At 48.4% G+C, this 27,917-nt stretch overlaps 1 protein-coding gene across 3 annotated transcripts; it reads right to left on the bottom strand.

Annotated features, from left to right (window-relative positions):
* CEP43 (centrosomal protein 43) lies at window positions 1-27,878 on the bottom strand. 3 transcript variants are annotated; one of them, XM_069599377.1, is made up of 13 exons: window positions 27,625-27,878; window positions 26,273-26,326; window positions 25,625-25,679; window positions 25,053-25,141; window positions 24,474-24,611; window positions 20,341-20,421; window positions 17,413-17,472; window positions 7,918-8,144; window positions 5,902-6,014; window positions 4,231-4,299; window positions 3,594-3,633; window positions 2,595-2,691; window positions 1-865 (listed from the first exon to the last, which is right to left on the bottom strand). In XM_069599377.1, exons 1-13 carry the CDS (start codon window positions 27,724-27,726, stop codon window positions 791-793), a joined length of 1,200 nt encoding a protein of 399 aa, XP_069455478.1. In that variant the 5' UTR covers window positions 27,727-27,878; the 3' UTR covers window positions 1-790. The 3 variants fall into 3 exon arrangements, with proteins under 3 accessions (XP_069455478.1, XP_069455479.1, XP_069455480.1); XM_069599378.1 differs by lacking the exon at window positions 17,413-17,472; XM_069599379.1 differs by lacking the exons at window positions 3,594-3,633; window positions 4,231-4,299; window positions 5,902-6,014.
* Window positions 27,879-27,917: the final 39 nt, after the last annotated feature.

Raw genomic sequence — 27,917 nt, 5'->3', positions numbered from 1 at the left:
TTTCAGGTGCATTTTGTATTTAATGTTTCAAAGCATCTTTACAAATAATAAATTATAACTGCAGTGAGGAGAACCTGTGAATAAACTGCTTACATGGAACCAGGACGGTGACCTCAAATGCATCAGGGACAATTCCACAAATTGATTCCACAGATCAGAAATCACAAGTACCTCCAGATTTCAATCTTTAAAAGGAGCAAAGCTAAGAAGGACACACACGAGGATTCTGATATAACCTTAATGGTCTAGCAAACCTCCCAAACGGAAGGAGATGCAAAGCCAAGTCAACCTATCAAGTGTAACTTACAGTGACGGGCTCCAGGCTGCAGGTCTTCCGGGCCACCGGCCAGCTCCCTGCGGAGCCACCCACCACCGCACCCTCTGACTGCAGACGCGCCCCCTGCTGCCGCCACGCCTGAGCCCCGGCGCCAGCCCGCAGGCAGCACGCGGAGCCGTGAACCTGCAGCTTTACTGACACCTTCACGGTGCGCTTAGCACTGGCACTCTACCGGCTCCCTCCTGGTGGCGAATTTGAGCCTAATCAGCTTTCACAGGGACACACGTACCTAAGCCAGATTAGGAATATTAGATCTTCCACACATGGGCTCAAATAGGAATTATTTTGTCTAGTATAATGAAAGGTTAATTTTAAAAAATATCTGTAATCTTTTGAAACACAAGGCACCAACAGGGAGCAGACATTCCAGCAAAGAATGATTGTCTGGGGGTAAAAAGGAACTGATCAGAGAGTCCCGTCCTTTGCTGCCCAGCACGCGTGCCTCTCGCAGGCCTAGGCGACGTCTTCCAGGTAATCGGCGACATCACTGAGCTGGGACACGGTCAGGTCCTGCGTCAGGTCCCCAAGCTGGTCGTTCAGAAGAAAGAAGAGAATCAGTGTCAGCAAGAAAACAGTCGTGAATGATTCTCAGCACACTGCTGCAGCTTAAGATCCCGTCTTACACTCTACACACTGACTGACAGTGTAGAGTCCTTGTCCTGGCGCGGAAACACACACGCTACCACACGCGAAATACAGGCCAGTGGGCGTCTGCTTTCATACACTACCCCACGCGAAATACAGGCCAGTGGGCGTCTGCTTTCATACACTGCCACACGCGGAATACAGGCCAGTGGGCGTCTGCTTTCATACACTACCACACGCGGAATACAGGCCAGTGGGGGTCTGCTTTCATACACTACCACACGCAAAATACAGGCCACTGCTTTGTGGCCAGGGAGCACAGCTCAGGCTCCGTGAGGACCCACAGGGGTGGGAGCGGGTGGGAGGTGGGAGGGAGGGGACGTATTTACACCTGTGGCTGATTCACACGATGCACAGCAGAAATCAACACTGTAAAGCAATTATCCTCCAAGTATATATTTTTTTATAAAGTCCTCTTCCTCACTTTCTTCTTCCCATTTTGAAGCTGGCGACGATAACAGAAGCTGAGCAGCCAGGTGAACTCGACATTAACAAGAAGACTGACTGCTAAAATCACCCATTTGTAGCTCTTTTGGTAACTTTAAAGCAGTATTTTTAGGACTAATTAGGATGACTCCAGTGTTCCTGCCTGTAGAATCCCAGGGACGGGGGGAGCCTGGTGGGCTGCCATTTATGGGGTCGCACAAAGTCGGACACAACTGAAGCAACTTAGCAGCAGCAGCCACAAGGTGAAATGGTAAGAGAAAACAAATTATTACAACTTTATTAGTACACGGTATCAGGAACCAGAGAAGGCACTTCACATACTATCACTTAACCTTCAGAACAACCCTAGAAGGGAGGAATTAACACCCCCGTCTCAGGAATAAAGAAACTGAGGATGAAAGGCTAAAGCTTGCGGAAGCAAACACACATCAAAGACTAAGGATGCGGCCCAGAGTCGGACGCAATGCTGCCTGTGTCAAAGGCCTTTCCCCGTGGTAGTCTGTGACAGGCACAGTCCCACCTCACTCTGCAAAGCAAGCTTCACCTCCAGGTGGGAGCCAGCCTAACCGAAGAGGCAGCCTCCCTTGGTCTACCGTGGGCACCAACACCCGACCCTGAGGTGCCACCTGACATCTCACACCTGACACACACCTGAGCACTCTGCTCTCTGCCGACAGACAGCTCAGGTGTGGATCTCCGAAACCGAGTCCTGACTTTACCCCCGAGTGCCTGTTAGTGCGGTCTCATCCCCCAGCCTGCTCAGGGCTCGCCGACACCCTGCAGCCAGTCTCTGCTTCAGCTCCGGCACCATGGGGCTCCTCTGTGGCCACCGCCTCCCACAGGGACGTCTCTGACGGGGACCCCTTGCCTACACTGTCTACACTCTGAGGCACTGCGCTCTGACTGTAGTCCTGACCTGACCCACTGAAGCGGACCTACACCCACAGCAATGCAAGCCCCAGTAATAACACGCAGGCGTTTCACAAGCAAAGCGGGCCATAGCTGCAAACATTCATAACAGGTACTGTTCTCAGATCTGGAGCAGAAAATCCCACCATAAACCTTTCCTAATTTTCAACTGCTTTTCTCCCAGCTTCTGAAGCTTCCCAGTGACTCAAGGCAACAGGCACAGACGGCAGGCCCCGGGGAAGGAACGGCATCGTACTTTATCACTGGTGTTGACGTCGTCCATCTCCACAGAGAGGTCCTCCTCAATCTCTTCCCCAATACTCAGCTCACTCTTCTCTGAGCGATGGCTGGTACTAATTTCAGGGGAAAGAGAAACATCAGAACTCTGATTACAAGCATTTAGAAAGAGTACCTACCATTCTTTCATGTTTCAGCTATCTTAAGTCTTTAAATAAAATACAATAAAATGCCACATGTCGTTCATTCCATGCATCCCATCTCACTTGCTCCCACGCTAATTTAGTAGCAGCAGCAGGAACAGCCCGATCCAGTTAACAGATGAGGAAACTAAGGTTCGCAGTGGTGACTGTGGTCACAACGGCGTGAGAGAGGGCCCAGATTTTTAACACTTCGCTTCTCAAAATGCTGTATGCTACAAAGTAAACATGAATCTTAAATTGGAAAAAACTATCAATTGCATAGAATCCTCACACTGATTTAAATTTAATTTCTAATCATATCTACAACAAAGATTACTTCCCAATTATTAGCCAGGTCATAAATTATATTTTCTTTACATTTATAAAAAAGTTATTTGAAACAAAACATCAAGAAATGCTATCTGGATCAGGAAAGCAATCTGAGAGGGCAATTTGTTTACGCCATTGCAGACGATTCCCAGCAGTGAGATCGGAAAGGGGACCAAAGCACTGGCGATCGTGACCACATGCTTCTGCGGCCTCTGAGTCACCCCTTTAACGCTGGTTCCTCTTCTGGTTCTCATTAAGCTCCCTGAACATGATGAAGATGTTCTTATTCTAATGTGACATCAAAAACATGCTCCAAAAAAAAAAAAAAAAAAAAAACATGCTCCAAAGTCTAGGGACAGTTCTGGATTAACTCTCTTTAACTCACATTCAGTCCACACAAAAAAGAGAAGAAAGACACTAAATAAGCACAAATGTGATTCTGTCATACTGTCCTGTTCGGAAATTGTTGACAATTCATATATTTCTTGTCCAACCATTTTTCTTACCTATTAAAATCATCAACATAGTCATCTTCTTCTCCAGTCCCTGATAAGTTTAAGAAAACATACACATATATTTATAATAAAGACACCTCATAATATCTACAGTTAGACATACACGTTTCCTTCAAAAACTACCCCAAGGCAGACAGAGAGGAGAGTGAAATCCCAGCTAACACAGTGGGGACAGCTGGGCCGCACTTGGATTCGGGGAAACTAACCACCCCCTCACTCGCCTCCAGCTTCTGCAGCCGATTCCGGCACAAAACAGCGGCCACATAACGTGCCGGGGCTGGCCATCAGCTGCTGAACGCCTGGTTCTACGGCAGCTCACCCCCAGGCCAAATCTGCCTACAGCCTGTTCCGTGCAGCCTGTGAACTGAGAGTGACTGTTACAGTTTTCAGCGACTGTAAAAACACCACCACCCGACACAGACTGCACGTGGCCACAAGGCCTGAAGCACCCACTCTGTTCCTCTGCAGTTTGCTGCCTTGTGCTTTAAACGTGCAAAGTGCCCGTCTGTGAACACGAGCACCTTTGTCTGATATAAGGCGCTCCGGACAGGCTGACTGACCCTTCACCGAAGATTTTATTCTCAAGTCACCTGAAAGTAACCAATACTGAAACTGGAAATTCAGTTACCTAATCCAAGGGATCCAATTCTATCGTTGACCAATTTAAGATCTTTTAGAATTGTGTTTCCCCTTTTACCTGTGAACCGGAAAAAACGTTCACATTAAATTGTCTGTTAGAATACAACAGTCTCCAAACCATGTCAACTTTTTTTTTCAGGGTCTATTGACACATGATAACTGAACGCTAATAAATTACGAATTGTGACTAATTACACTGCATTATCCATTACACAATACAACACACTTACCTTATGTATCACACACCCCTTTTAACTACACACTACTGTAATACACAGACTTTCTGTTGCCATACTGTATTCTTTATTGGAACTTGGCAATCGAAACCATTTTTACCCAACCGTAAGAAGCCCTACTGGGTATGAATTCACAGTCCACAACTATCCTCATCAGTTTTATTTTTCTGTTAAACTTCTGCCTTTCGCTTCAATTTAACGGCTATTTCGCTTACTAAGCTCATCTCCTCGCCAGTTCCGTTTCTCAGCCCTCGTTCTGAACGCCCTCTCTCAGCCACTACTCCCAAATCAGTGTCAAGAGCGGCATGATCATGGCATTCTGGACTCCTTCCCTGGGGGTGACAGGGCTACAGGAAAGGAGAAAAGGAGGGGAACTGACGTGGCAGTCTAACAGACACGTGGCGAGTTTACTAGATCTGAGAGAAGCCACAGACCGCCTCCTGCGCGTGCCCTGGGGAATCCATCGTGAGACGTGGAGCCACATCTCGCGAAAGCTCAGCAGCTCTACGTGCGTGCTCGGTCGTGTCTGACTCTGTGCGACCCAGTGGACTGTAGCCTGCGAGGCGCCTCAGTCCAGGGGATTCCCCAGGCATGAACGCTGGAGTGGGCTGCCATTTCCTTCTCCAGGGGACCTTCCTGATCCAGGGATGGAACCTGCATCTCTTAGGTCACCTGCACTGGCAGGCACGTTCTTTACCTCTAGCGCCATCTGGGGAGCTTAGTAGCACTACAAGATTATGCAAAATCCCAGAGCAATTTCCTAATAAAGATCTACTCAGAGGCACGTTTATGCTCTAAACACTGGCAGTTAAACCCGGTATCTACTCTGATACAGCACACAAGCCCATCTGTGTGCTTACTGCACGCTTAAGGCTGTGCCTTTAAACCCTGGGTCTCGTCACCATCTGTGTGCAAGGCCTGTCCGTGTCGAGCTAACAGTCCCCATCTTGGCTTCACACAAACACACACAACTGATCCAGATCTCCAAAGCCAGAGGCGTGTCCTAACGTTCTCATAGTGACTACTGTGGTGTGCACAGAGTCTCTAACGCAAACTCTAAAAAATTAATTGTACTTGAATCCTACGTAAGTGATTTCAAATGTCCAGCAAAAGAGAGAGGGCTTAAAATTATGCCATTTATTATATAAGACAGCTAAAAACTCAATTTTCTAAAAGTATTTTCATGGCATAGAAAAAGCAGAATATAAACCAGTATAGAAGATATGACCAGACTCAAAAGAAATTTTAAAAGTAACAAAATATTAACAGAAAATATCACTGAGTAGTAAAATTACAGGCTATTCTTAGGATTTCACATATATTTTCTGAAAAAATAAATGATCATACACAATTAGAGGAAAAGTATCAGCAGCCTTCGAAGTACATGTCTTCAACCAGCAAATCTAGAACTTTCAGACACTCACTTTCAGACTCTTTCAATGAAGGGGCTCCAGCAAGGGAGCTGAGTCCACTTTTTAGGGGGGGCGCATCAGAGAGCGATGCATGGCTTCCTGCTTGCTTACTGGGTTCACTTCTCCTGACGGGAAACAAGCACACAGTTAATGGGGCTCTCACATGCTGCCCCTAACACACAGGCAACTTGACTGCGTCTCACAGGCCACGTAGGGGCTGGGAACTGAAGAGTATGCATGTCACAGACAGAAGCCAAAACCTGCACCTGCCGGGCAAAGCCGACCACGAATCGCTGCAAAGCCGACCACGAATCGCTGCAAAGCCGACCAAAAAGTGCTGCAAAGTCGTGCAGGGCACTATCGCCTCTCTCCAGAATTTTCTCCCCCAAACGAACCTGCCCCTCTCATCAGCTTCACCGTCTGTGCTTTCACTGGGAGCTGCTTCAGGGGCCCAGAGCTGCAGGCAAGGAACAGCCTGGGAGCCGACGAGCACAGCGCAACCCTGCAGACACAGCCCCGCCGGCCGGGCCACAGATCACCCCGCCAGCTGACCCCTGACCTCTGCTCAGAGCCGGGACTGCCCGCCTCCCGCAGATGTCTGACAACACGCCTGGCCCGCCTGCTCGCACTCTGACACCACGCCCTCTCACCCCTCCAGCACTCCAGGAGTCCCGTCCCTCTCTGACCTCGTTTCCAATTTCCCTCTTTAAGACTTGGTTCTTTTCAGCAACATACAGGCGTGCTGCTGTTTCCCACTGGGACGCTTCTCACCCCGTGTCCCCTCCAGCCGCCACCATGCCCTCTGCGACCCCCACAGTCAACTAAGCAGGAAACCACTCGTCCCCACAGCCCTCCACCCTTGGGCTCTCGAGCCCAGCCTGACCTGCCCCGGTCCGGCCCCCTCGGGCAGACTGCCTGGGAAGGCCCTGGGCGGCCTGCAGGCACTGAGCACGGTGTGACCCTCAGCCGCCCACCCTGGCCTCGTCTCCCGTCCCCCGGGTTCCCTTCCCGCCACAGTGCCCTTCCTCAGGGGTCCTTCAGCTCCCCTGCCGGGCCTTTAGCTCAGAGGGATAAGTCTTTCCTGTCTCCTCTAGCCCAGACCTCTGCCTTCACACCCACGCTCACACCCGAAAACACACTTCTTCGCATCGGCAACCTTCTTAAATCAGCAGGCAGGAAATGCGGTCCAGAAGGCCATACGGCCCCCTGTGTAGCCAGCCTTGCTCTCTCCACTCTTCACCTCCGTGACAGCAGTGCCAGCCTTCCAGTCCCTTAGCCCAGCAACCCTGGAGGTGGCCTGACACTGCTCTGTGTCCCGCACACTTGCCAGCAAACCCCTCTGGATCCACATTCAGAGAACATCCCTAACCCACTATCCTCAGCACTTCCACCTGGCTCCCCCCACAGCTTCCGTCTGCAGACCCAGCAGCCAGATCCCACCACAGCGCAGGTCTGTCCCGATCACCACTGCTCAGAGCCCGGGCTTCCAGGACCATCACAGCAGGGCCAGGCCTGGCCGTGTCGCTCCCCGGGCCCAAGACCACCTCCGACAGGCGCCTTGGCCCAGGGGCTCAGGCCCGCCACACCGCGGCCCGCGAAGCCTCCTGTCCGCACAGCCCCAGGAGCCCACCCTGGGGCTGAGGCCTGCTCCAACACCTCGAGACCCAGAGGCCCCCACACTCGCACTCCTGCCCTCACAGCTCAGCTCCCTAACGCGGCTTTGCCCCGACACGGCGCCTGCCATCCGCGTGTGAGTTCCCAGAGGCAGAGCCTGGCCTGCCTCATCACTGCTGCACCTGGCACACGCCCGGCACACACCACACACCTACCTGCTGAAATCATTAATGTCCAGGTCTTTCAAAACCTGGACTCTTTAAGCCCTAAAAGGCTTTAAGGACACAAAATCAGATTTATGAATTCAATAATCACAGACCATTGGTAGCTCATTTTCTTAAACACAAAACAAAACATGTAGAAACTCCATTTCTAAGCCTCGGGTCTGACAGCATAAAAGCACAGGTTACTCACCAACCGTACGCTGCTTCTGGTTTAGGAAGGGGGTCATCAAAGAAAGAATCCCCTTCCAGGTCATCTTCATCTGGACCGGGACCCGCTTTGGCGTTGACATCGAGACTGTTGTTGTTTAACAAGGACCCGATTTTAGTTTCATGGGCCAGTAAGTGAAGACTGCTTCTGCTCTTCGGTTCTGACGATGAGATACTGGTGTCGCTGTGACTAGCATCACTGCTGGCCTTCTAGAAGACGGAGGAAAAGACGGAAGTTCTTGGTGATGACAGCTAGTTTATGACTAACTTCTGAAGGGGAAGAGTGCCAGACGTGTTTACACCATCCCTCCCTCCCTCCGTGGAAACACCGTTACCTAGCCCATGCACAAACAGACTCTCCCATCTCCTCCTACACACGCACCACTGCTTCATAAACCACCTTAGAGTGTTTTCAAATGGCAGATGGAGAGCGTAATGAGGAGGCAAGGAGGAGCACCATCATCAGGACGTCACAGAAATGAACCCAGGAGAAAAACAGGGCACGTCAGGAAAACGCACAATTTCTACCCAGTGCCAAATGCCAAGGGCATCAAGATCAAAGTTTCGCAAGTGAAGTCACCGCTGTTACTCCAGACTTCCAGTGACTGCCTGGCCCACACCTTCCTCGCACATTCACGGACGTGTGTTTCTACATGAAAGTTCAAGTGCTAGTCGCTCAGCCGTGTCCGACTCTGCGACCCCATGTACTGCAGCTCACCAGCTCGTGTGTCTGTGGAATTATCCAGGCAGGAATACTGGAGTGGATAGCTACTCCATTCTCCAGGGGATCCTCCCCACTCAGATATCGAACTCGAGTCTCTCGCACTGCAGGCAGACTCTTTACCGTCGTCAGCCACAAAGAAGTCCCATGTTTCTATACGCCTCAAAGCAACACACGCCTCTGTCAAGCATTCATCCTTACTCTTGTCCTACTGACCTGGTGACGTTAGCACAAAATGTGTTTCTTGTTTTCAGTCAGCCCTATCCTTCACAACCAAATTTTATTTATCCTTGGTCAGATTTCTTTTTGCCTTTAGACACGTCTATGTCAACAACAATAAAAATAATAATGAAACCAAAAACCAGGATAGCAATAATAAAAGGAGCTATCATTTATGGAAAGCCTTCCAATGCCTCCCATGGTCGCCTGACCTTAATCCTCAAAGGAACTCTCTGCTACGTGGGCAGCTTCTGTCTCCCTGCCAACAGGGAAAAGCAGATGCAGAGGCATCTCGGTCGCGTGCCCCGGCCTCCGGGGGGCTAAGGGGCCTGCTATCAGAGTCTGATTCCAGAGGCTATGCAAAAGGCCTACACTCTGTTCAGCTGAGTCACAGGAAACTGCAGTTCATATGGGTCGGATTTAGCCCTCCCACTGCAGAGGGCAGCACTGAGTACGCTGCCAGGTGTGTGAGCAGAGCGCTCTCCTGAAACGCAGAATACGCAACGCAGCCTGTACTCTGCGTGTGCTCACTCATGCCGGACTCACTGCAATCCCACGGATCCCATGTAGCCTGCCAGGCTCCTCTGTCCATGGAATTCTCCAGGCAGGAATCTGGAGTGGGCTGCCATTCCCTTCTCCAGGGGATCTTCCTGACCCACGAATTGAACCCGGGTCTCCTGCATTCCAGGCGATTCTTTACCATTTGAGCCACCAGGGAAGGCCTTGTACTCTACTACTATGTAATTTTAAGAAATTTAATGTTCTCAGGCATGAGAACTGAACCAGAGTAGTCTTTTCCAAGTCAAGTTACCACGAGGAGTGAAGCAAAAAGGGATATGCACTTGGGGAGAAGCTGCTGAACACTGAAGGAGGGCAGTGGCAGACTGTTATAACTGGTTCACCAGGTGCTACGAGACCCCAGGATGACTGCACTTTTAACACGGGTGTGGCAGGGGACTGCAGCAGGATGCACGCTGACTTTTCACGCTAGCTAGAAGCCACGATTAGGCTACAGCAGGTAAGACACACGCTATGCATTCTGCATGTTATTAACGCAGAGAAATAAGTGGGTGTAAAAAGAGATGTCTGGAGAGATAAACATTAAGTTATCTCCTTTTCAGACAACATAGGATATTTTCAAAGAAACACACAATTTCTCAAATTTCCTCACAACCTTCTTGAAGTTTTCCTGTTATTATTAGTTACAGAGACACACCAACCACTTATTTATTTCTTAATAAGATTCATGCCCATTATAATTTCTGATTTACAAATGTTTTAAAAGATTTGTATCTTTTCAAAGGAATATACATTAGGAAATAAATACCCTGAATTATTCTGATATTTAAACACATTTATGACTATAGATACTGAGACAATATCTCCTTCAAAACACCCCTGAGAAAACTCAAAAGGATGCCTGACCTGAAATAGACAAACACAGATGTAAGGCACATTACAAAAAACAATCGTCATTTCATAGCGTCTCTCCCTGTGAATTCACATCATCAGCATAACTTAAGTTCATATAATGAATTATCTGAACTGAGTAACTAATATGTCCATGCTTATTTCTGACAAGTTTTAGCAACATTCTTGCTATGAAACAAAAGGCGAGTTTTAGGAAGACAGCTTTCATGGCATAGCACATCATGATGCTTAGCATAACACGTGCACACCTTTAAAATTAATAACTAACAAACTATAGCTCTATTTATCTACGGAGTGAAAGTAAAGCTTTAAAGCACTGAAACTTCAGGAATTGTTCCCAAAATCAATTTCTAAATCACATAGGAATATGTCATTACTTTATAACTGGCTCATTTTTTTTTTTTTTTTTACCAAAAAGACCATTATCTAACTGGGTTACTAATGAATTCACCAAACTTGATTCCACATATTTTTTGCTATTAAACAAAAAAAGAAATCGACTTTAACAGGCGAAACATTAATCAAAACATACTGTAGATTAAAACAAAAGTACTGCAAAAGTATGACCAGAAAAAAAAATCCTGACAATGGTTTAGAATTCATACCAGGACTACCCTAAAGGCCCTGGAGATTATTATGAGTTAAATTGTATTCCCACAAAAAGTTCAGTTCAGTTCAATCGCTCAGTCATGTCCGACTCTTTGCGACCCTGTGGACTGTAGCACGCCAGGCCTCCCTGTCCATCACCAATTCCCGGAGTTCACCGAAACTGATGTCCATTGAGTCGGTGATACCATCCAACCATCTCATCCTCTGTCGTCCCCTTCTCCTCCTGCTTTCAATCCTTCCCAGCATCAGGGTCTTTTCCAATGAGTCAGCTCTTCGCATCAGGTGGCCAAAGCATTAGAGCTTCAGCTTCAGCATCAGCCGTTTCAATGAATATTCAGGACTGATTTCCTTTGGGATGGACTGGTTGGATCTCCTTGCAGTCCAAAGGACTCTCGAGAGTCTTCAACACCACAGTTCAAAAGCATCAATTCTTCTGTGCTCAGCTTTTATAGTCCAACTCTCACATCCATACATGACCACTGGAAAAACCATAGCCTTGACTAGATGGACCTTTGTTGGCAAAGTAATGTCTCTGCTTTTGAATATGCTATCTAGGTTGGTCATAACTTCCCTTCCAAGGAGTAACTGTCTGTTAATTTCACGGCTGCAATCACCATCTACAGTGATTTGGGGGCCCCCCAAAAATAGTCAGGCATTGTTTCCGCTGTTTTCCCATCTATTTGCCATGAAGTGATGGGACCAGATGCCATGATCTTAGTTTTCTGAATGTTGAGCTTTAAGCCAACTTTTTCACTCTCCTCTTTCACTTTCATCAAGAGGCTCTTTAGTTGTTCTTCACTTTCTGCCGTAAGGGTGGTGTCATCTGCATATCTGAAGTTACTGATATTTCTCCCAGCATCTTGATTCCAGCTTGTGCTTCTTCCAGCCCAGCATTTCTCATGATGTACTCTGTATATAAGTTAAATAAGCAGGGGGACAATATACAGCCTTGACGTACTCCTTTCCCAATCTGTAACCAGTCTGTTGGTCCATGTCCAGTTCTAACTGTTGCTTCCTGACCTGCATACAAATTTCTCAAGAGGCAGGTCAGGTGGTCTGGTATTCCCATCTCTTTCAGAATTTTCCAGTTTAATGTGACCCACACAGTCAAAGGCTTTGGCATAGTCAATAAAGCAGAAACAGATGTTTTTCTGGAACTCTCTTGTTTTTTGACGATCCAGTGGATGTTGGCAATTTGATCTCTGGTTCCTCTGCCTTTTCTAAAACCAGCTTGAACATCAGGAAGTTCACAGTTCACGTATTGCTGAAGCCTGGCTTGGAGAATTTTGAGCATTACTTTACTATCGTGTGAGATGAGTGCAACTGTGCGGTAGTTTGCGCATTCTTTGGCACTGTCTTTCTTTGGGATTGGAATGAAAACTGACCTTTTCCAGCCCTGTGGCCACTGCTGAGTTTTCCAAATTTGCTGGCATATTGCATGCAGCACTTTCACAGCATCATCTTTTAGGATTTGAAATAGCTCAACTGGAATTCCCCAGGGACAGGGAAGCGTGGTGGGCTGCCGTCTATGGGGGTCACACAGAGTCAGACATGACTGAAGTGACTTAGTAGCAGTAGCAGCAGCAACTAGAATTCCATCACCTCCAATAGCTTTGTTCGTAGTGATGCTTCCTAAGGCCCACCTGACTTCACATTCCAGGATGTCTGGCTCTAGGTGAGTGATCACACCATCGTGATTATCTGGGTTGTGAAGATCTTTTTTGTACAGTTCTTCTGTGTATTCTTGCCACCTCTTTTTCATATCTTCCGCTTCTGTTAGGTCCATACCATTTCTGTCCTTTATCGAGCCCATCTTTGCATGAAATGTCCCTTGGTATCTCTAATTTTCTTGAAGAGATCTCTAGTCTTTCCCATTCTATTGTTTTCCTCTATTTCTCTACACTGATAGCTGAGGAAAGCTTTCTTATCTCTCCTTGCTATTCTTTGTATTCAAGTGGGTATATCCTTCCTTTTCTCCTTTGCTTTTCGCTTCTCTTCTTTTCACAGCTATTTGTAAGGCCTCCTCAGACAGTCATTTTGCTTTTTTGCATTTTTTTTCTTGGGGATGGTCTTGATCCCTGTCTCCTGTACAATGTCATGAACCTCTGTCCATAGTTCATCAGGCACGCTATCAGATCTAGTCCCTTAAATCTATTTCTCACTTTCACTGTATAATCATAAGCGATTTGATTTAGGTCATACCTGAATGGTCTAGTGGTTTTCCCTACATCTTCAATTTAAGTCTGAAATGGCAATAAGGATCTGAGCCACAGTCAGCTCCCGGTCTTGATTTTGCTGACTGTATAGAGCTTCTCCATCTCTGGCTGCAAAGAATATAATCAATCTGATTTCGGTGTTGACCATCTGGTGATGTCCATGTGTAAAGTCTTCTCCTGTGTTGTTGGAAGAGGGTGTTTGCTATGACCAGTGCATTTTCTTGGCAAAACTCTATAGTCTTTGCCCTGCTTCATTCTGTACTCCAAGGCCAAATTTGCCTGTTACTCCAGGTGCTTCTTGACTTCCTACTTTTGAATTTAGTCCCCTATAATGAAAAGGACATCTTTTTTGGGTGTGAGTTCTAAAAGGTCTTGTAGGTCTTCATAGAACCATTCAACTTCAGCTTCTTCAGCATTACTGGTCAGGGCATAGACTTGGATTACCATGATATTGAATGGTTTACATTGGAAATGAACAAAAATCATTCTGTCGCTTTTGAGACCGTGTCCGAGTACTGCATCTCGGACTCTTTTGTTGACTACAATGGCTACTACACTTCTTCTGAGGGATTCCTGCCCACAGGAGCAGATATAACGGTCATCTGAGTTAAATTCACCCATTCAGTTCGCTGATTCCTAGAATGTCGACGTTCACTCTCGCCATCTCCTGTTTGACCACTCCCACTTTGCCTTGATTCATGGACCTGACATTCCAGGCTCCTATGCAATATTGCCCTTCACAGCGTCGGGCCTTGCTTCCATCACCAGTCCCATCCCCAGCTGGGTGCTGGTTTTGCTTTGGCCCCATCCCTTCATTCCTTCTGGAGTTATTTCTCCGCTGATTCTCCACTGTCCCCCAAAAAAGGGACATTGTAAGCCTAATGCATAGGACTCAAGAACGTGCCCTCCTTTACAAACAGGGTCACTACAGATGTAACCAGCTATGAGGAGGTCATGGAGGAGGACAGGCCTCTAACACAATACCCCTGGTGTCCTGATGAGGGAGGACAGATGAACTCAGGGAGATGGCCCCATGAACGTGACAGCAGACACGTGGGTGACGTGTCTGCACGCCAAAGAGCATGCAGGAGGGCCAGGAGCCATGAGAAGTTGTGGAGAGGCAGGAAAGGCCTCTCCTTCCCACCTTAGAAGGAGACAATCCTGAGACACCCTGATCTCAGACTCCAGCCTCCAGAGCCGGGAACAATCCATGTCCACTGTTCTGAGCTACCACGTTTGGGGGATTTTGTTACAGCAGCCCTGGGAACTAAGAGGTATTTACAATAAACATCTGAAACATAACGGAGTTGTGTCTTTTCTTAACAGAGAGAGGCCGACTGCCCAGCACCGTGGCCGTCACTTGGGTGACTTGGGTGAACGTCAGGACTAATACACTTTAAGGTAAACTACAGCAAAACTGTAAGAAAACTTTAGTGGGCGATTCATTTTCTCCAGAACACTTACACAGTCAAGACTTTAATCATTTCTACACTAACAGAAAATTAGCATCACAGAGAAGTTTCACAGAGAAATTACTGTTTTCCCAGTAGCTGAAAACTCGATTATTAGACTGTCTTAAAAACCTGGAAGAAAACAAACTTGCTTTTTTTCTACACTAAAGGCTTAATCTGCACTGTTCCTAAGAGAGAAACATAAAAGCCAAAGGAATATCCCACTCTGCAGAAGCACTTCAAAGCATCTGTCCAGTTTTAATTCCCTCTGTGCCAGGCCTCGGCTCCCCTCCCCCTCCTCCCGCTCCTGCGCCGGCAGGCGGACTCTTCACCACTGAGCCGCCTGGGAAGGCATATCAACAGAAGGCTGGGCTTATCCCAGAATTCCGAAAATAAGGAGCAAATTAGGAAATGTCATTTATTAAGAACTTGAGACCAAAAAACTCAACAAAAATTAGTTTTAAAACACCTGAAGACAATTATGAACAGAAAGGATAACCTTTGATGACCCATTTAATGTGATGATTGAAACTGCTTAATACTGAAAACAAACAAACCATCTAACATCTTATTCAGTTTCTTCATCTGAATGGTAAAAACCTTTGTGGAGCCTACCAAGTCTGTTGGGATTTTTGATATTTTTTCCAGACAACTAGCACCTTACTTGGTACAGCAAAACAGTTTACAATTAAACAGATTATTAGAGCTACGTTGCAGATGCGAATACACGTTGACAGTGTCCGAGGAAAGAAACAGCTTCCCTCCCAGTGTTTTTGTACCCTGTATTCCTCCACTCCATCCCTCACTGTCTTACAACAATAACAAAACCAGGAACGTAACTTTTATTTCTACTAAATTAGTCCAAAACCTTAGATTTTGCTATGCATATTAACAGGTTTACAACAGTAATAAGTACAAACTAGTTATCCATATAACTGATTTTTTAAAGTTTGTTTCTGATATGAATATAGCTTCTCTGAAAATAGCCAAGTTTCTGAATGAGCACTTAACACTTATGCCTTACTGCAGGCAAAGCAAACAGTTAGGCAGGGCAGCTCTCCCCGCTGGGCACCCGGGGCTTGGGCCCTTCACGGCCGGGGTGGCACTCCCAGATGAAGGTTCCACCGCCTACAGTGGTGAAGGGCTCCCCGTGGAGCCCAGCCGTGGGCCACCCCAGACCAGAGGCAGCTCGCTATCTGGGTTGTTAGGACGTGGAGAGTGTCGGGCTACTTCAGGGTACTGGGCACCTGCTGCGTGCACAGAGCGGAGCAGAAAGGCAGGGGCGGGAGAGAACAGGCTCGTCTCTCAGGCTGGAACCAGACAACAGGGGGACAGCACAGGCTCCTTGTAAAAGCGACTCAGAAACGCGAGCAGGAGGGAGAGGGGAAAGCCGTTTCCAAGTGACTGAGCAAGTGCTCTGGGCTCAGGAGTATAATCACGAAACAAGAGGGGTGAACTTGCAGCCTGCAACTCCAGCATCCGGGCGGACAGACTCTCCAGTCACCCCTCAGAGCACGCGAGGCCCTGCTCAGAGCAGAGGAAGCCGGACGTCTGGGCCCCGAGGCTGCGACCAGCACACAGAGTGAAGTGCGCCTCCAGGGGCTCTGGCTCTACACGGCAGCCTCTTTCAAATGTTCTAGCTTCTGTAAAACTCATGACACCAACAGGAGTTTAGAATGCAATACTACAAAATATACTTTTTAAAAAGAGCAAGAAGTAGATTGAAGACACCTATTAAAAAATTCCAATTTATACTTTCAATTATTTTTCTTAAGGTCTGTCTCACCTCTGCCATTTGACCCTAAGCTGCTTCAGGGAGGATCTGTGTTAAATTTGTCTTGCTCTCAGCACTTAACACTGAAGACTTTCACTATGTAAATATTCCAATATACTCCAGTACATTTTAAAACACCTTCTGGAGTAGTAGTGCATAAAGAACAGTGTGAACAAACGTAACAGGAACTCACCATGGAAACTAAACCAGAACTAAAGCCAGCTAACACACCAAGCACAATTTTTCAAAACGCTGAAATTTTGGAAGTCTTAAACTTAGTGAAAAAAATCTGCACATAAACTAAGACTCATTAAGGATTAGCGACTCTCACAGAACTAAACGTTAAATAACTTGATTCTACTCTACATAAGTGTAAGAACTACACTGGCAATTGATAATTACTCCTGAGAATTCTAATATTTAAATATTTAAGCAGCACATTACCAATTTATTCAAAGTCTGAGACCTTCTGGGGAGGAAAAAGAGCAGCCAAGGCAGGGACTCAGCAGGTCCCCAAGTCCACTGTGGGCTGGCGCTTGGAGAGCCAGGGCTCGGAAAAAGGCTAACGGACGTGCAGGGCTGACAGCTGAGTGTCCTGAAGGACACCAGGGCTGGCCTTTCGGTTACCAACTAGAGCTTATCCAAAAAGTAGGCTGATGCTCTAATTACCTCAGATAAAAATCAGAAGGTGAAGAATACACAGGTGACCATCCACTTAAGAGGAAAGTAAATTAAGAGGAAGGTATTTTCAACTTTTTCTGTTGCCAACAAATCAAGGAATTTTCAAGGGCAAACTGGGAGCAGAGTTTTAAAATACAACAATATGATTTTCACTGGGTAAAAACTGGAAGTCAAACTACTTTTTCTTTTACGGCACCACGATGTTGGCACATTCTGCTCATAGATAAAGAAAGCAAAAAAAAAAAAAAGAAAAGAAAGCAGTATTTCCAAAGGAAATGTAGCCCTAGGCCAAGGGGAACTGGGCACCCAGGGAGGCCCACAGGGGCTGGCGGTGTGCCCGCCCAGCCGCTCTCCTCCTCGCCCTCCCGCGCGTTACCTTGGCACCAGACTGCTGCCCGCTTGTCTTCTTCTTACCTTGTCCTGTATACCTTGGTATCTGAGCATGAGAATAAAATGACATTTTACCACAAAACAGAAATCTTTAAAATAAGCTAATTCATACCAAACTAAAAAAGATTCCTATGAGAAAATGTCTTAAAAATGGAAAATCTAATTAATATATTCTTTGAAACACTTTTTTAGCCTTTTCTCGACACTCTTCCTAAACTCAGGCTACTGTTCATGTCCAGCAGTCACGGGGTCACACATGGGGCCCACAACCTCACCCCACCCGGCTCCCCACGTGAGACTCACTCCTTCCCACTCTGGCGAAAGGCACCCCAAGAAAGCCAGCCTTCCATCCTTGCAGCTTCCTTTAGGAACCACCTTTCTCGGGGTGAAGCAGAGAGAGCTTGTCCGGGCTGGGCTGGCCCGGGGCCTGGCCACAGCTTCCTGGGATTCCTAGAGCTCTCCAGGCTGATGAGATGCCCTTCTTAGAGCCCCAGACACTCAGAGACCTCAGAGAGAGAAGGAAGCTGGCCAGAAAAGGGTGGGCAAAGTGCTGGGATCCTGAATCAAGATCCTGTAGGACTAGAGAGGAACTGCATTTTAACTGCCAGCAGAATGCCTTGTCTCCAAACAGCCCCAAGCAGCCCCACTAGAGATGAGCTACGGTGTCCGAAGCACCCACTGCCCCCACAGGCCTACGTGCTGACGGAGAGCCCAGGCAAAGCTGAAGACCGTCAGAGGGCGGATGGGGACCACCTGGAAACAATCAAGTGTCTCCAGGTTCACCTTAAAAACTACCATCACTTCTGTACTTACAGCAACATTTCCTGACTTAAAAGCTAAGAGTCTCATAGTCGAGCTGAAAACATTTTTATGTAGAGAGAATAGAAATATGTACAGACATTAACATTTCATCCTGAAGACATACAATATGCGGAAAGTCCGCATCGCTAACATGCTTTAAGAAAAACTATCTAAGAAGAGAACTTCCAAATAACTCAGTGCTACAGGTACTACTCAGTATCTAGGAATATGCATTAACTTAAATACCACTAAAGCCAGATATTCTCACAGAAAGCAAACCTTTCTTCTCCTGTGGCTCTGCGTGGCACTTCATCTGAAGAGAGCATCAGACTGACTCAACCTCACGCTCCCTGCACAGAAGTTCCAGGCTGAGGAGCATCGTGGGAGAACCCTTCCTAGACCAACACCCGCCCCAGCCCCCAAGCAGGAGGGGCTGCTGGGCCTCAGGAAGCAGGGCAGCTGCCAACAGCACGAGGGCCTCAGCCCTGCTTGGGAGCAACGCGCAATACCCCTGACTCCCAATTTAACAAACAAAAGGGAGCCACAAAATCAAAGGACCAGCAACAAACAACTGGAACCGTTCACTGGTGTCCACTCCCAGGCGTCTGGAAAAGGAAGGAGCCTAGCAGTGTAACCGCTGCTCTCCAGACTTCACCTGACTGAGAAAGACACAGGTGGCACCACGAACAGCACAGCACCGGAGCCGTCGGGGGGGACGCGCTCCACCAGAGGCGCTCACACGGCACCAGCAGACCCACGCCCCGTGGGCGGCACCCGCGGGCTCGCCCACCGCGTGGAGCGCCACCTGGCGCAGGGGAGGACGCCCTTCCTGACCATCACCCTTCCATCCTCCCCTCTAGGACGGGCAGCCCTGATTCTAAACTCCAGCACGGGCCCCACTCCGTTTCTTCTCCGTGATCCAAATCCCTGAAGTCAGAAGGCCTTAACTTGAACTCACACACACACACACACACACACACACACACACACACACCCCTCATAGACACGTGCATGCAGACACACACAACTCACACACAACTCATAGACACGTGCACACACACACACACCTCCTAGACACGTGCACACACAGACACACACACCCCTCACAGACACGTGCAAGCAGACACACACAACTCAGACACAACTCATAGACACGTGCACACATACACCTCCTAGACACGTGCACACACACACCCCTCAGACACGTGCACGCACAGACACACACACCCCTCAGATACGTGCACACACACACACAACTCACATGCATGCACAGACACACACCCCCCTCATGTGCATGCACACACACACTTCATACACATGCACGCACGCAGACACACAACTCATACACACACGTGCAGACACACATGCAGACACATGCACACACACACAACACACACATGCACGTGTAGACAACACACAACTCACACATGTACACAGACACACCCCTCATACATACACGTGCAGAGACACACACATACGTGCAGAGACACACAACTCATACACATACCATGCACACCCACACAAAGATAACCAGAGTACATCAACGTTCTTGTAAATTCTCAAAAGAGCTCATCAATATAAAAACCATCACAATGTACAATTCCAGATCTGAGCACCTGTCTACAGTATTTAGCACAACAATTTTATATTCTGGAATTTAATATTCTGAAATTATAGGAATTTAAAAGCGAGAAAGAAGTAAACTTCTTTTGTCAATTGGACAAAATGTTCAAACTATGAAATGAACCCAAATATCCTACAATTCTGTTACTAACAGCACATTTCTTTCTATGATACAATATTCAAAACACTATCAACAAAGCAAAAGAATTTTAAAAAATTTTTGATTAGAAAAAGTTAATTTAATATTTTAAAAATGCGTAGTACTAAGATACAAATCTCATGTGGCTCAGCATATAAATCACTGACGAAACAATTTAAGAACATATTTACATGGCATTTTAAAAAACCTACTGACTTGTATAATGGCCCCAAAGGAGCTTATTAAAATTTCAGAAGATTCTCATAAATAAAGACTTCAACAAAAGATAAAAAGCACTTTCAACAACAACCCTCATACCAAGACTAGAGACAGGAGCCTTGGCCCGCTCACCTTACTGGGGGGAGTATGTGCGCCTGTTTTTCCTTCTGGTGACTTTGGTGGAGAATGTACATCAGACAGGTCCAGAGCACCCTGAAATGTTACATGGTTGAAAATTAAAACACGCTTAAAAACAAAGCACAAAATACTAGTTATACCTCAACAGAATTTAAACATTTAAAACCACCACACAATGTTGCCATTTTTATTTCTTCCTATTAATATAAATATCCTTAGATTTTCTCCAAATTTTACCACAACCACAAATAAACAGACTCAGGATTCTAATTACCTGCTGAGTGTTTCCTTCAAGCACCTGGAACAGGCTCCTCAGGCCACATGTATTCATAAATACACCCCTAGCATTCTTGCCAAGTGAACCTTCTCACTTTGCTTTTCCTGCTCTCCACAAAAACACTGTCCTCTGATTCTCAAAGATCATCTCTTTCTTTCTTCCCTCCCTGGACTTCTTTACTTCATTTGGTCTCAAAAAAAAAAAAAAACTCATAAAAACAAGTAACTATTTTAAAAACGCAGGATGAGGCACTAAATTACAGGGGCTGCCAGGAGCGAGAGGGGAAGCAGAGGGACAAGGTGGACGGCAACACTGCAGAGCTGGGTGGGGGAGAGGATCACCACTTCAGGTGGAAAAGGGAAGAGAAAAAGGGCAAGGCAAGGAAGCAAAGGCCACTCCGGGGTGGGCTCTGTCTGAAGCGTCCAGATTAAAAACCAGGCATGGGGCTAGAAAGCCACAGGGACCCCATCATGCAGGAGCTTACAGCTGAGGAAGTGACAGCTGCTCAGGCATGTCTGACTCTTTGAGACCCCACGGACTGCAGCCCGCCAGGCTCCTCTGTCCAAGAAAGTCTCCAGGCCAGAACACTGGAGTGGGTAGCCTTCTCCAGGGCATCGTCCCAACCCAGGGATCAAACCCAGGTCTCCCGCATTGCAGGCAGATTCTTTACCAGCTGAGCCACCAGGGAAGCCCACAGCTGAGGAACCTGGAGATTATTCAGTCATTCCATACTCACTGCAACGTTTGAAGAGGGAAAAAATGGACAAAGGGCTGAATTTTAGGATTAATTCGGCAATCGTGAACAGAAAAGGCTAAAAAGGTGTGGACCCAGCAACCTGGTTTTAAGGAAGGTTTAAAACGCACATTTTGAGGCTTCCCAGGTGGCGCTAGTGGTAAAGAACCTGCCTGCGTTTCAGGAGAGATGAGAGGCGTAGGTTCCGTCCCTGGGTTGGGCGGATCCCCTGGAGGAGGACAGGGCAGCCCCCTCCAGTCCTCTTGCTGGAGAGCCCCACGGACGGAGGACCCAGCAGTCTATGGTCCACAGGGTCGCAGAGGCAACTGAAGCAACTTCACACGCGCACACGCACACGCACACACACACAGAATCACGTCTGCTGAAAGCGTCTCTGAGTTCAGTGGGCTAATCCACAGCTAGTTTTCTTCTCCAGCATCAAAAGTCAAAATGAGGTCAATTAAATCGACAATTTTTTATTTCATTATAAAAATCACAGAATGTTTCCCCTCTAAGTGTTAAGGACTAGTAAATGACAAAAGGGCCCAAGCAGACACCTGTGAGCTCCCTACTCTAAGCATCAATCCAGTGTGCGTGTCTGTGCATGTACACTATGAACTACTAAGATAAGACCCCGGGTATTAAGGGCGGAAAACCAGCAGAAAGCAGAGATGACATGCCCAGCCTAACGGTTCTGCTTCCTGAGGGAGGACACGATCACCTTCTGGAGCTGCAGAGACCCCAGGCCGGGTCCACGTGACAGACCTCACCTACGAACCAGGCAAACTGAGTGGGAGGCTTTGGACCCGTCTGTGAAGAGTTACAGATTCCTAATCAAAGCAACCGGACAGGAAAGCTCCCACTGAGTCTGTGTTTGAGGCAGACAGCCTGCCAAGGAGGGCACAGGGAGCTCCCAGGAACCAGCCTTTCCTTCAGGAGCCGCTGCCCAACCCACAGCGCTCAGGAGGGACAGTGACAATGCTTTCTGGCAAACGGGGCCGGGGCGAGCCGAGTCACAGGGCAGATCCCACACACACTGAGACAGGGAGTGCAGAAGGGGCCGGGCGGGCTGGGGGTGGGGACCACCGCTGGCCTGGTGCAGCTTTCGCTCCGTCAGAAGTCAAGACAGTGATGTCAGTGTTCTTCCACAAAGATTCAAACGTGCCAGTGAGTTACCCAGGTGAAAGGCTGGAAATTCTGGTCTCAAGCCTGTGAAAACGATCGGGCTGGGCTTGGGAGTCCTGTGTTCAGTCCTAACAGCAAAGGAAGGAACAGGAACAGTGGTCATGGCCTGCCCAGCCTGGGTCCCAGAACTCCAGGACGCGGCAGCCTCCAGTCCTCGATGCGGCCACAAACACACCCGACTCTCTCCATCTCACAGGTGCAGGACCTGAGGCAGGTGGAGGTAAAATGGCCAAAGAGGGTCACACACAGGGTGGAGCAGAGCTGGCGTGTCACCCACGCAGTCTGGCCCCAGAGTCCAGGTTACTGCTGGGATGCTAAGGCAGGGAGAGCAAACCAGACAGACAGAGGGCAAGCCACCCCTGCACGAGGGGAATCAAAGAGCAGAGAGAGACAAGACAAAAGGGGCAAGCGGAGAGACACAGCAGCCAGGGCCACCTCCACCCACAGATGGAGGCCCAGCAGACGGCAGGGGCCAAGGCCACCTTTCAGTTCACCGGAGGCCAGCACGACGGCCTCAGGGAGCGAGTTCACACCAAAAACTGCTCGACTATTACAGATGACTGGGCCCCAGTGCACGCGCTGCGGTCGGAGCTCACCGCCTTCTCCAGTACCCTCCTACACAATCCCCCGCCTCACACTGCGACGGAGCGCAGCAAAATTCCAACCTGAAACAGCTGCTGCCCTCTGCTGACTAACACTGCTGCCTCTACGTGTGCAGAGCTACTCACGGGCTAGTGTCTGTCCTCTACCATGGCTGTGTGTGGGCTCGGCTGCTCAGCAGTGTCTGACTCTTTGCGACCCCATGAGCTGTAGCCCGCCAGGCTCCTCTGTCCATGAGATTCTCTAGGCAAGAACACTGGACTGGGCTGCCACTGCCTTCTCCGGGGGCTCTTCCCGACCCAGGACTGGAACCCACGTCTCTTCCACCTCCTGCATTGCAGGTGGATTCTTTACCAGCTGAGCCACCAAGGAAGCCTTAATTTAAATGTCCGTTTCCTTACGTGAGTGCACCCTGACTAGCTCCCAACCCCTCCCAACAGATGACTTGGCTTATATTTTATATTTTAAATAAACAATCTATTTAGTATGCCTTTGATGCTGTAGGTACTCAAGCTTTAATGATTTTTGAAGATTCTAATGGGAAACACACTCTGAGACTCTCCAGATGGAGCAACAGCAGCCCACAGCCTCCCAGGCTCCTGCCCACCCACCTCTACTCGACTAGGTGTCTGAGACAGTCACAGCGCTGTGTCTGTGAAACAGCACCTTGATGGGGAATGACTGTAAAGGAAACCAGACCATTAATCTCATTAGCGTGATTTCTAAAAAGAAAGGCTAAAAATCAGAAATACAATGGCTAATTTTAAAAATTATGAAAATGTTTGGAAACTGCAAAATCAACAGTTCAAAGTTTTAAGCCTGGTTTTAAAAAGACTTTACGTTCAAAAAATTGTTAACAAGCCTACAATTCAGCCCGTCTGTGTTTAGAAGCAATAATAAAAATAATGACCAACAATCCATTGGGTGTCCTCAGTATCTCACATGCACTAACTCGTGCACGTGAGCCTCCCCATGCCCGAGTGGAAGTCCACCATCCCCGTCCACAGAGGAGGAGCCGGGCAGAGAGCCACATGACCAAGGCCGAACTCAGTTAGTGGGGGAGCCGGCAGGGACTCCACACACCCGGCCCAAACCCTGCGCTCTGAGCATCCCTCCCCAGAAAGGCACAGCAGCAGCTTCAGAGCTTCTGTGCCTACAGTTTTCATCAAATTGTGCATTTATACAAACTCTGAGTATGTCTGGTTTGATCTGAAGAAATGGCCTCTTTTTATTCAACCTGACTCAACACGTGTCAACTAATCCGCGTGGCCGCCCTAGATACGCAGTGACGGGAGAACAGAAACAGACAACAAAGGATAGGGCTGTACTCACTTCCCCACTGGCCAGCCCTTTTTCTTTTTGTTGACAGCGTCTGATCACTTCTAATAATAAGGGTCCACCCACAGTACCTTCGGCTTCAATAATTCCTAAATCTCGGGCTAAATTCTCTCGACCTTCAAGACCTTGAAACTGGGAAAGAAATAAGATGTAAGAAAGTAAAACAGAGATGCACAAAAATGTAGCAAAACTATTTTCAGAGGCGAAAGAAAAGCATTTTCAACCTTAAAGGCATCTCTAAACTCAAAGACACCATTTTTCTAATGAATGAAATCTCCATTTTTAAGATTACGCATCTCCACATTCAAAGTCCCCACGAGCAGGCGCAGGCTAGCACCGGAACAAACTGGCTCTGCAAGAACAATCCTGTCAGGTTCTGTGAAGCAGGGACACTGGTGCCAGCTGTCTAACAGCTCAGATGGCTTTTAAGGAACTGAGACATAATCAATCATAAAAAACAGTCTTTATGCAAGACACTCTACACGGTCGAACTTTGTTACTTTTCAGCTTGTGGCGAGCCCGTCTGTGTCAACGGCAGCCTCAAGGACAGACATCAGGAAGCGCCGTTCTTACTGTGCTAGTTTCGGGCTGGAACACCGCCAAGGTGAAGTCAAGGTTGAAAAACTGAAGAAACTCAGCAACGAGACTGGCCACCAGCCGGCCTGCAAAGAGCGAAAGAGAAAGTGGGAACGGGTCTTTAGGGCCCAAAGCCTCACCACCAACACTGGAAGTAAGGTGGCTGAAGGGGATAAAGGGGATAAAGGGGACAAAGCTCCTCAAGGCTCTAAGTGACCGCCTCTTCTCGCTGAATGATACAGGTAAGGGATGACTGTCTCAGTCTCCCTCATTCGGACGGTCAGTCTGAAACAATAAGTAAGACAATATGACGTTGCCTAAATGGATTAGATTATTTTGCTTATAAATTTTTACAGTAAGTCAGCTTTCTGTGATAAAACTGTCTTTAACCAATAATGTTCCACAGCCAAGGATTTTCAATAGCAAATCAATAGTTGTCCAATCATATTCAATTTAAACTGAGAACTTCTAATAATTGAAATTTCAAAAAATAATCTGAAATTCCTGACTTCTCTCAAATAGAGTCAAGATTTGAAAATTCAGAGACAGACAAACAGCAAACATCTTACCATCTTTTGTATTTAAAAACTTTTTCAGGCTCTCATTGACTAAAGGAGTTTTGTTCTGTTAAAAAAATGAAATATCATTAAGCGTTACATGTTTGTCCCCAAAACCACTACAAAATGTACACCAAAGTTTAATTTTTTGGCAAGATATTAAGTAAAATACTACCACACAAAAAATCTTGGTTAAACCTATTCTGTAACTACTGATTATTACAGGAACTGTTTTTTTTTTTCTTGTTAACGTAAGGACTGAGATACTCAATTAGGAGATTGTTCCTGACAGCAGCAAAAGAGATTTTTAGGTGTGATAGTAATGATTTTAAATGTTAATGAATTAGAGATCCCTGGAGCATACAGGACTACGAACCCATTTCTTCAAGTGTTTCCAATTTCCCCTAAGGGAAGGGATCTATGAGATTTAGTGCTGACTTCAGAGTTCCTGTGATAACTTTCTTTAGGTTACCCCAAAACTCTAAAGTATACATGCAAAGAGAATAACCTCGACTCTCCCCTAACAGTAAAGAAGCATAATCTTTAGTTCAAAATTATCCCTGACTATACACTACTATAAACAGCATTCCAGAATGGTTTTTAAGTAATTAGAACTTAAACATAAACGAATACAGTCATTAAAGTTTGTAGATTTCATACCTCTACTTTCTCTTGCTCCTCTAGTGCTAAAAACACAGCTGCTCGGAGTTCAGCCTTTAAAAAGCGGGATGGGGAGGAGGAAAGGAACAAAAATTATCTCCAGACAATTTTCACGGTAAGAAGCACAAACACCGCAATTTCCAAACTCAAAAGGAAAACCAGCAAGATTATAACGCTTAGGAGGCAGGTGCAGAGAGGTCAGAGGGCATCCTGACACACTCTGAAGAAAACGACACAAGCTCTCAAGGCTACTGTTCGGGCAGCACTCTCTCTCTCAGCACCCATCTCTCTGGTTTAAGCTGTGATCTCCAGTCCTTACTCATGCCCACCAGTAATGTGAATGAATGAGAAATACACCCCAAGAAACAAGCTGTTGGACATCCGCAACCCGCTTGTTACAGAAAGCTGGAGAGGCTGGCCAACCGGCAGCTCAGGCCAGAGGCGGGGGAGAGCAAAGGAGCGGGGGGAGGGGGGGGGGCGGCAACTCGACCACCGGACGCTGGGCGACTGGACGATCGGGGGCGGGGCGGGGACCAGCAGGGAGCAGCGCACAAATGAGCCCCAAACGTGCAGTGGGGTTCAGAGGGGACAGTGAGCAGCTGGACCCCAAACGTGCAGTGGGGATCAGAGGGGACAGTGAGCAGCTGGACCCCAAACGTGTAGTGGGGACCAGAGGGGGCTGCGGGAGACTGGACCCCAAACGTGCAGTGGGAACCAGGTGGGGCTGCAGGAGACTGGACCCCAAACGTGCAGTGGGGATCAGACGGGACAGTGAACAACTGGACCCCAAACGTGCAGTGGGGACCAGAGGGGGCTGCGGGAGACTGGACCCCAAACGTGCAGTGGGAACCAGGCGGGGCTGCGGGAGACTGGACCCCAAACGTGCAGTGGGGATCAGACGGGACAGTGCGCAACTGGACCCCGGACGTGCAGTGGGGTTCAGAGGGGACAGTGAGCAGCTGGACCCCAAACGTGCAGTGGGGACCAGGCGGGGCTGCGGGAGACTGGACCCCAAACGTGCAGTGGGGATCAGACGGGACAGTGAACAACTGGACCCCGGACGTGCAGTGGGAACCAGGCGGGGCTGCGGTAGACTGGACCCCGGACGCCGGGGTCGTCGGCCTCCTCCGACTAAAGCCGGCTGGGCCCCTTCGTCCGCTCACAGCCGCACCGCCTGGGGCTCCCCGTGACTGACCCCCGACCCCCCCCGAGGTGGCCGGCGGCTCGGACCCCAGCCCGGGCGGCCCGTCCGTCGCGCCCCGCGCCCCTTTGTGACGCCGGCGTCCACACGGGCCCTGCGGCGCGCGAGCGCGGCCCGCCGCCCGCCCGCCAGCTCCCAGGCCCCGCCTCACCTTGATGCGGTTCAGGACCCCGCTGTTCTCCAGCGTCTGCACCAGCAGGTCCCGCAGCTCCGTGTCCTCCTCCGCCACCACCGCGGCCGCCGTCGCCGCCATCTTGCTTCTCCAAGACAACCGCCCAAGCCGCGCCAACGGCCGCCGGTCGCCTCAGCCCGCAGGGCGCGCGGCCGAGACCACGCCCCCGGCGCCGGCGCGCAGCCCGCCGTCACGTCGGGGCGGAGCCTCGGGCGGCGCGGGGTGGGCGGGGCCTTGGGCGGCGCGGGGTGGGCGGAGCCTCAGGCGGCGCG

This window comes from Ovis canadensis, chromosome 8 (genome assembly GCF_042477335.2).
Source record: "Ovis canadensis isolate MfBH-ARS-UI-01 breed Bighorn chromosome 8, ARS-UI_OviCan_v2, whole genome shotgun sequence".
Classification (NCBI taxonomy): domain Eukaryota; kingdom Metazoa; phylum Chordata; class Mammalia; order Artiodactyla; family Bovidae; genus Ovis; species Ovis canadensis.
Note: the sequence above shows the minus strand (reverse complement) of the source record. Positions and strands in the feature narration are given on the sequence as shown.

Excerpts from the sequence above, each read along its gene's own strand:
- CEP43 (XM_069599377.1), bottom strand. The coding sequence starts at position 27,726 with ATGGCGGCGACGGCGGCCGCGGTGGTGGCGGAGGAGGACACGGAGCTG. Across the intron at positions 17,473-20,340 it reads CACATACTCCCCCCAGTAAG|ATACCAAGGTATACAGGACA; the intron begins GTGAGCGGGCCA and ends TCTCATGCTCAG. Across the intron at positions 6,015-7,917 it reads CCAGAAGCAGCGTACGGTTG|GAGAAGTGAACCCAGTAAGC; the intron begins GTGAGTAACCTG and ends GTTTCCCGTCAG.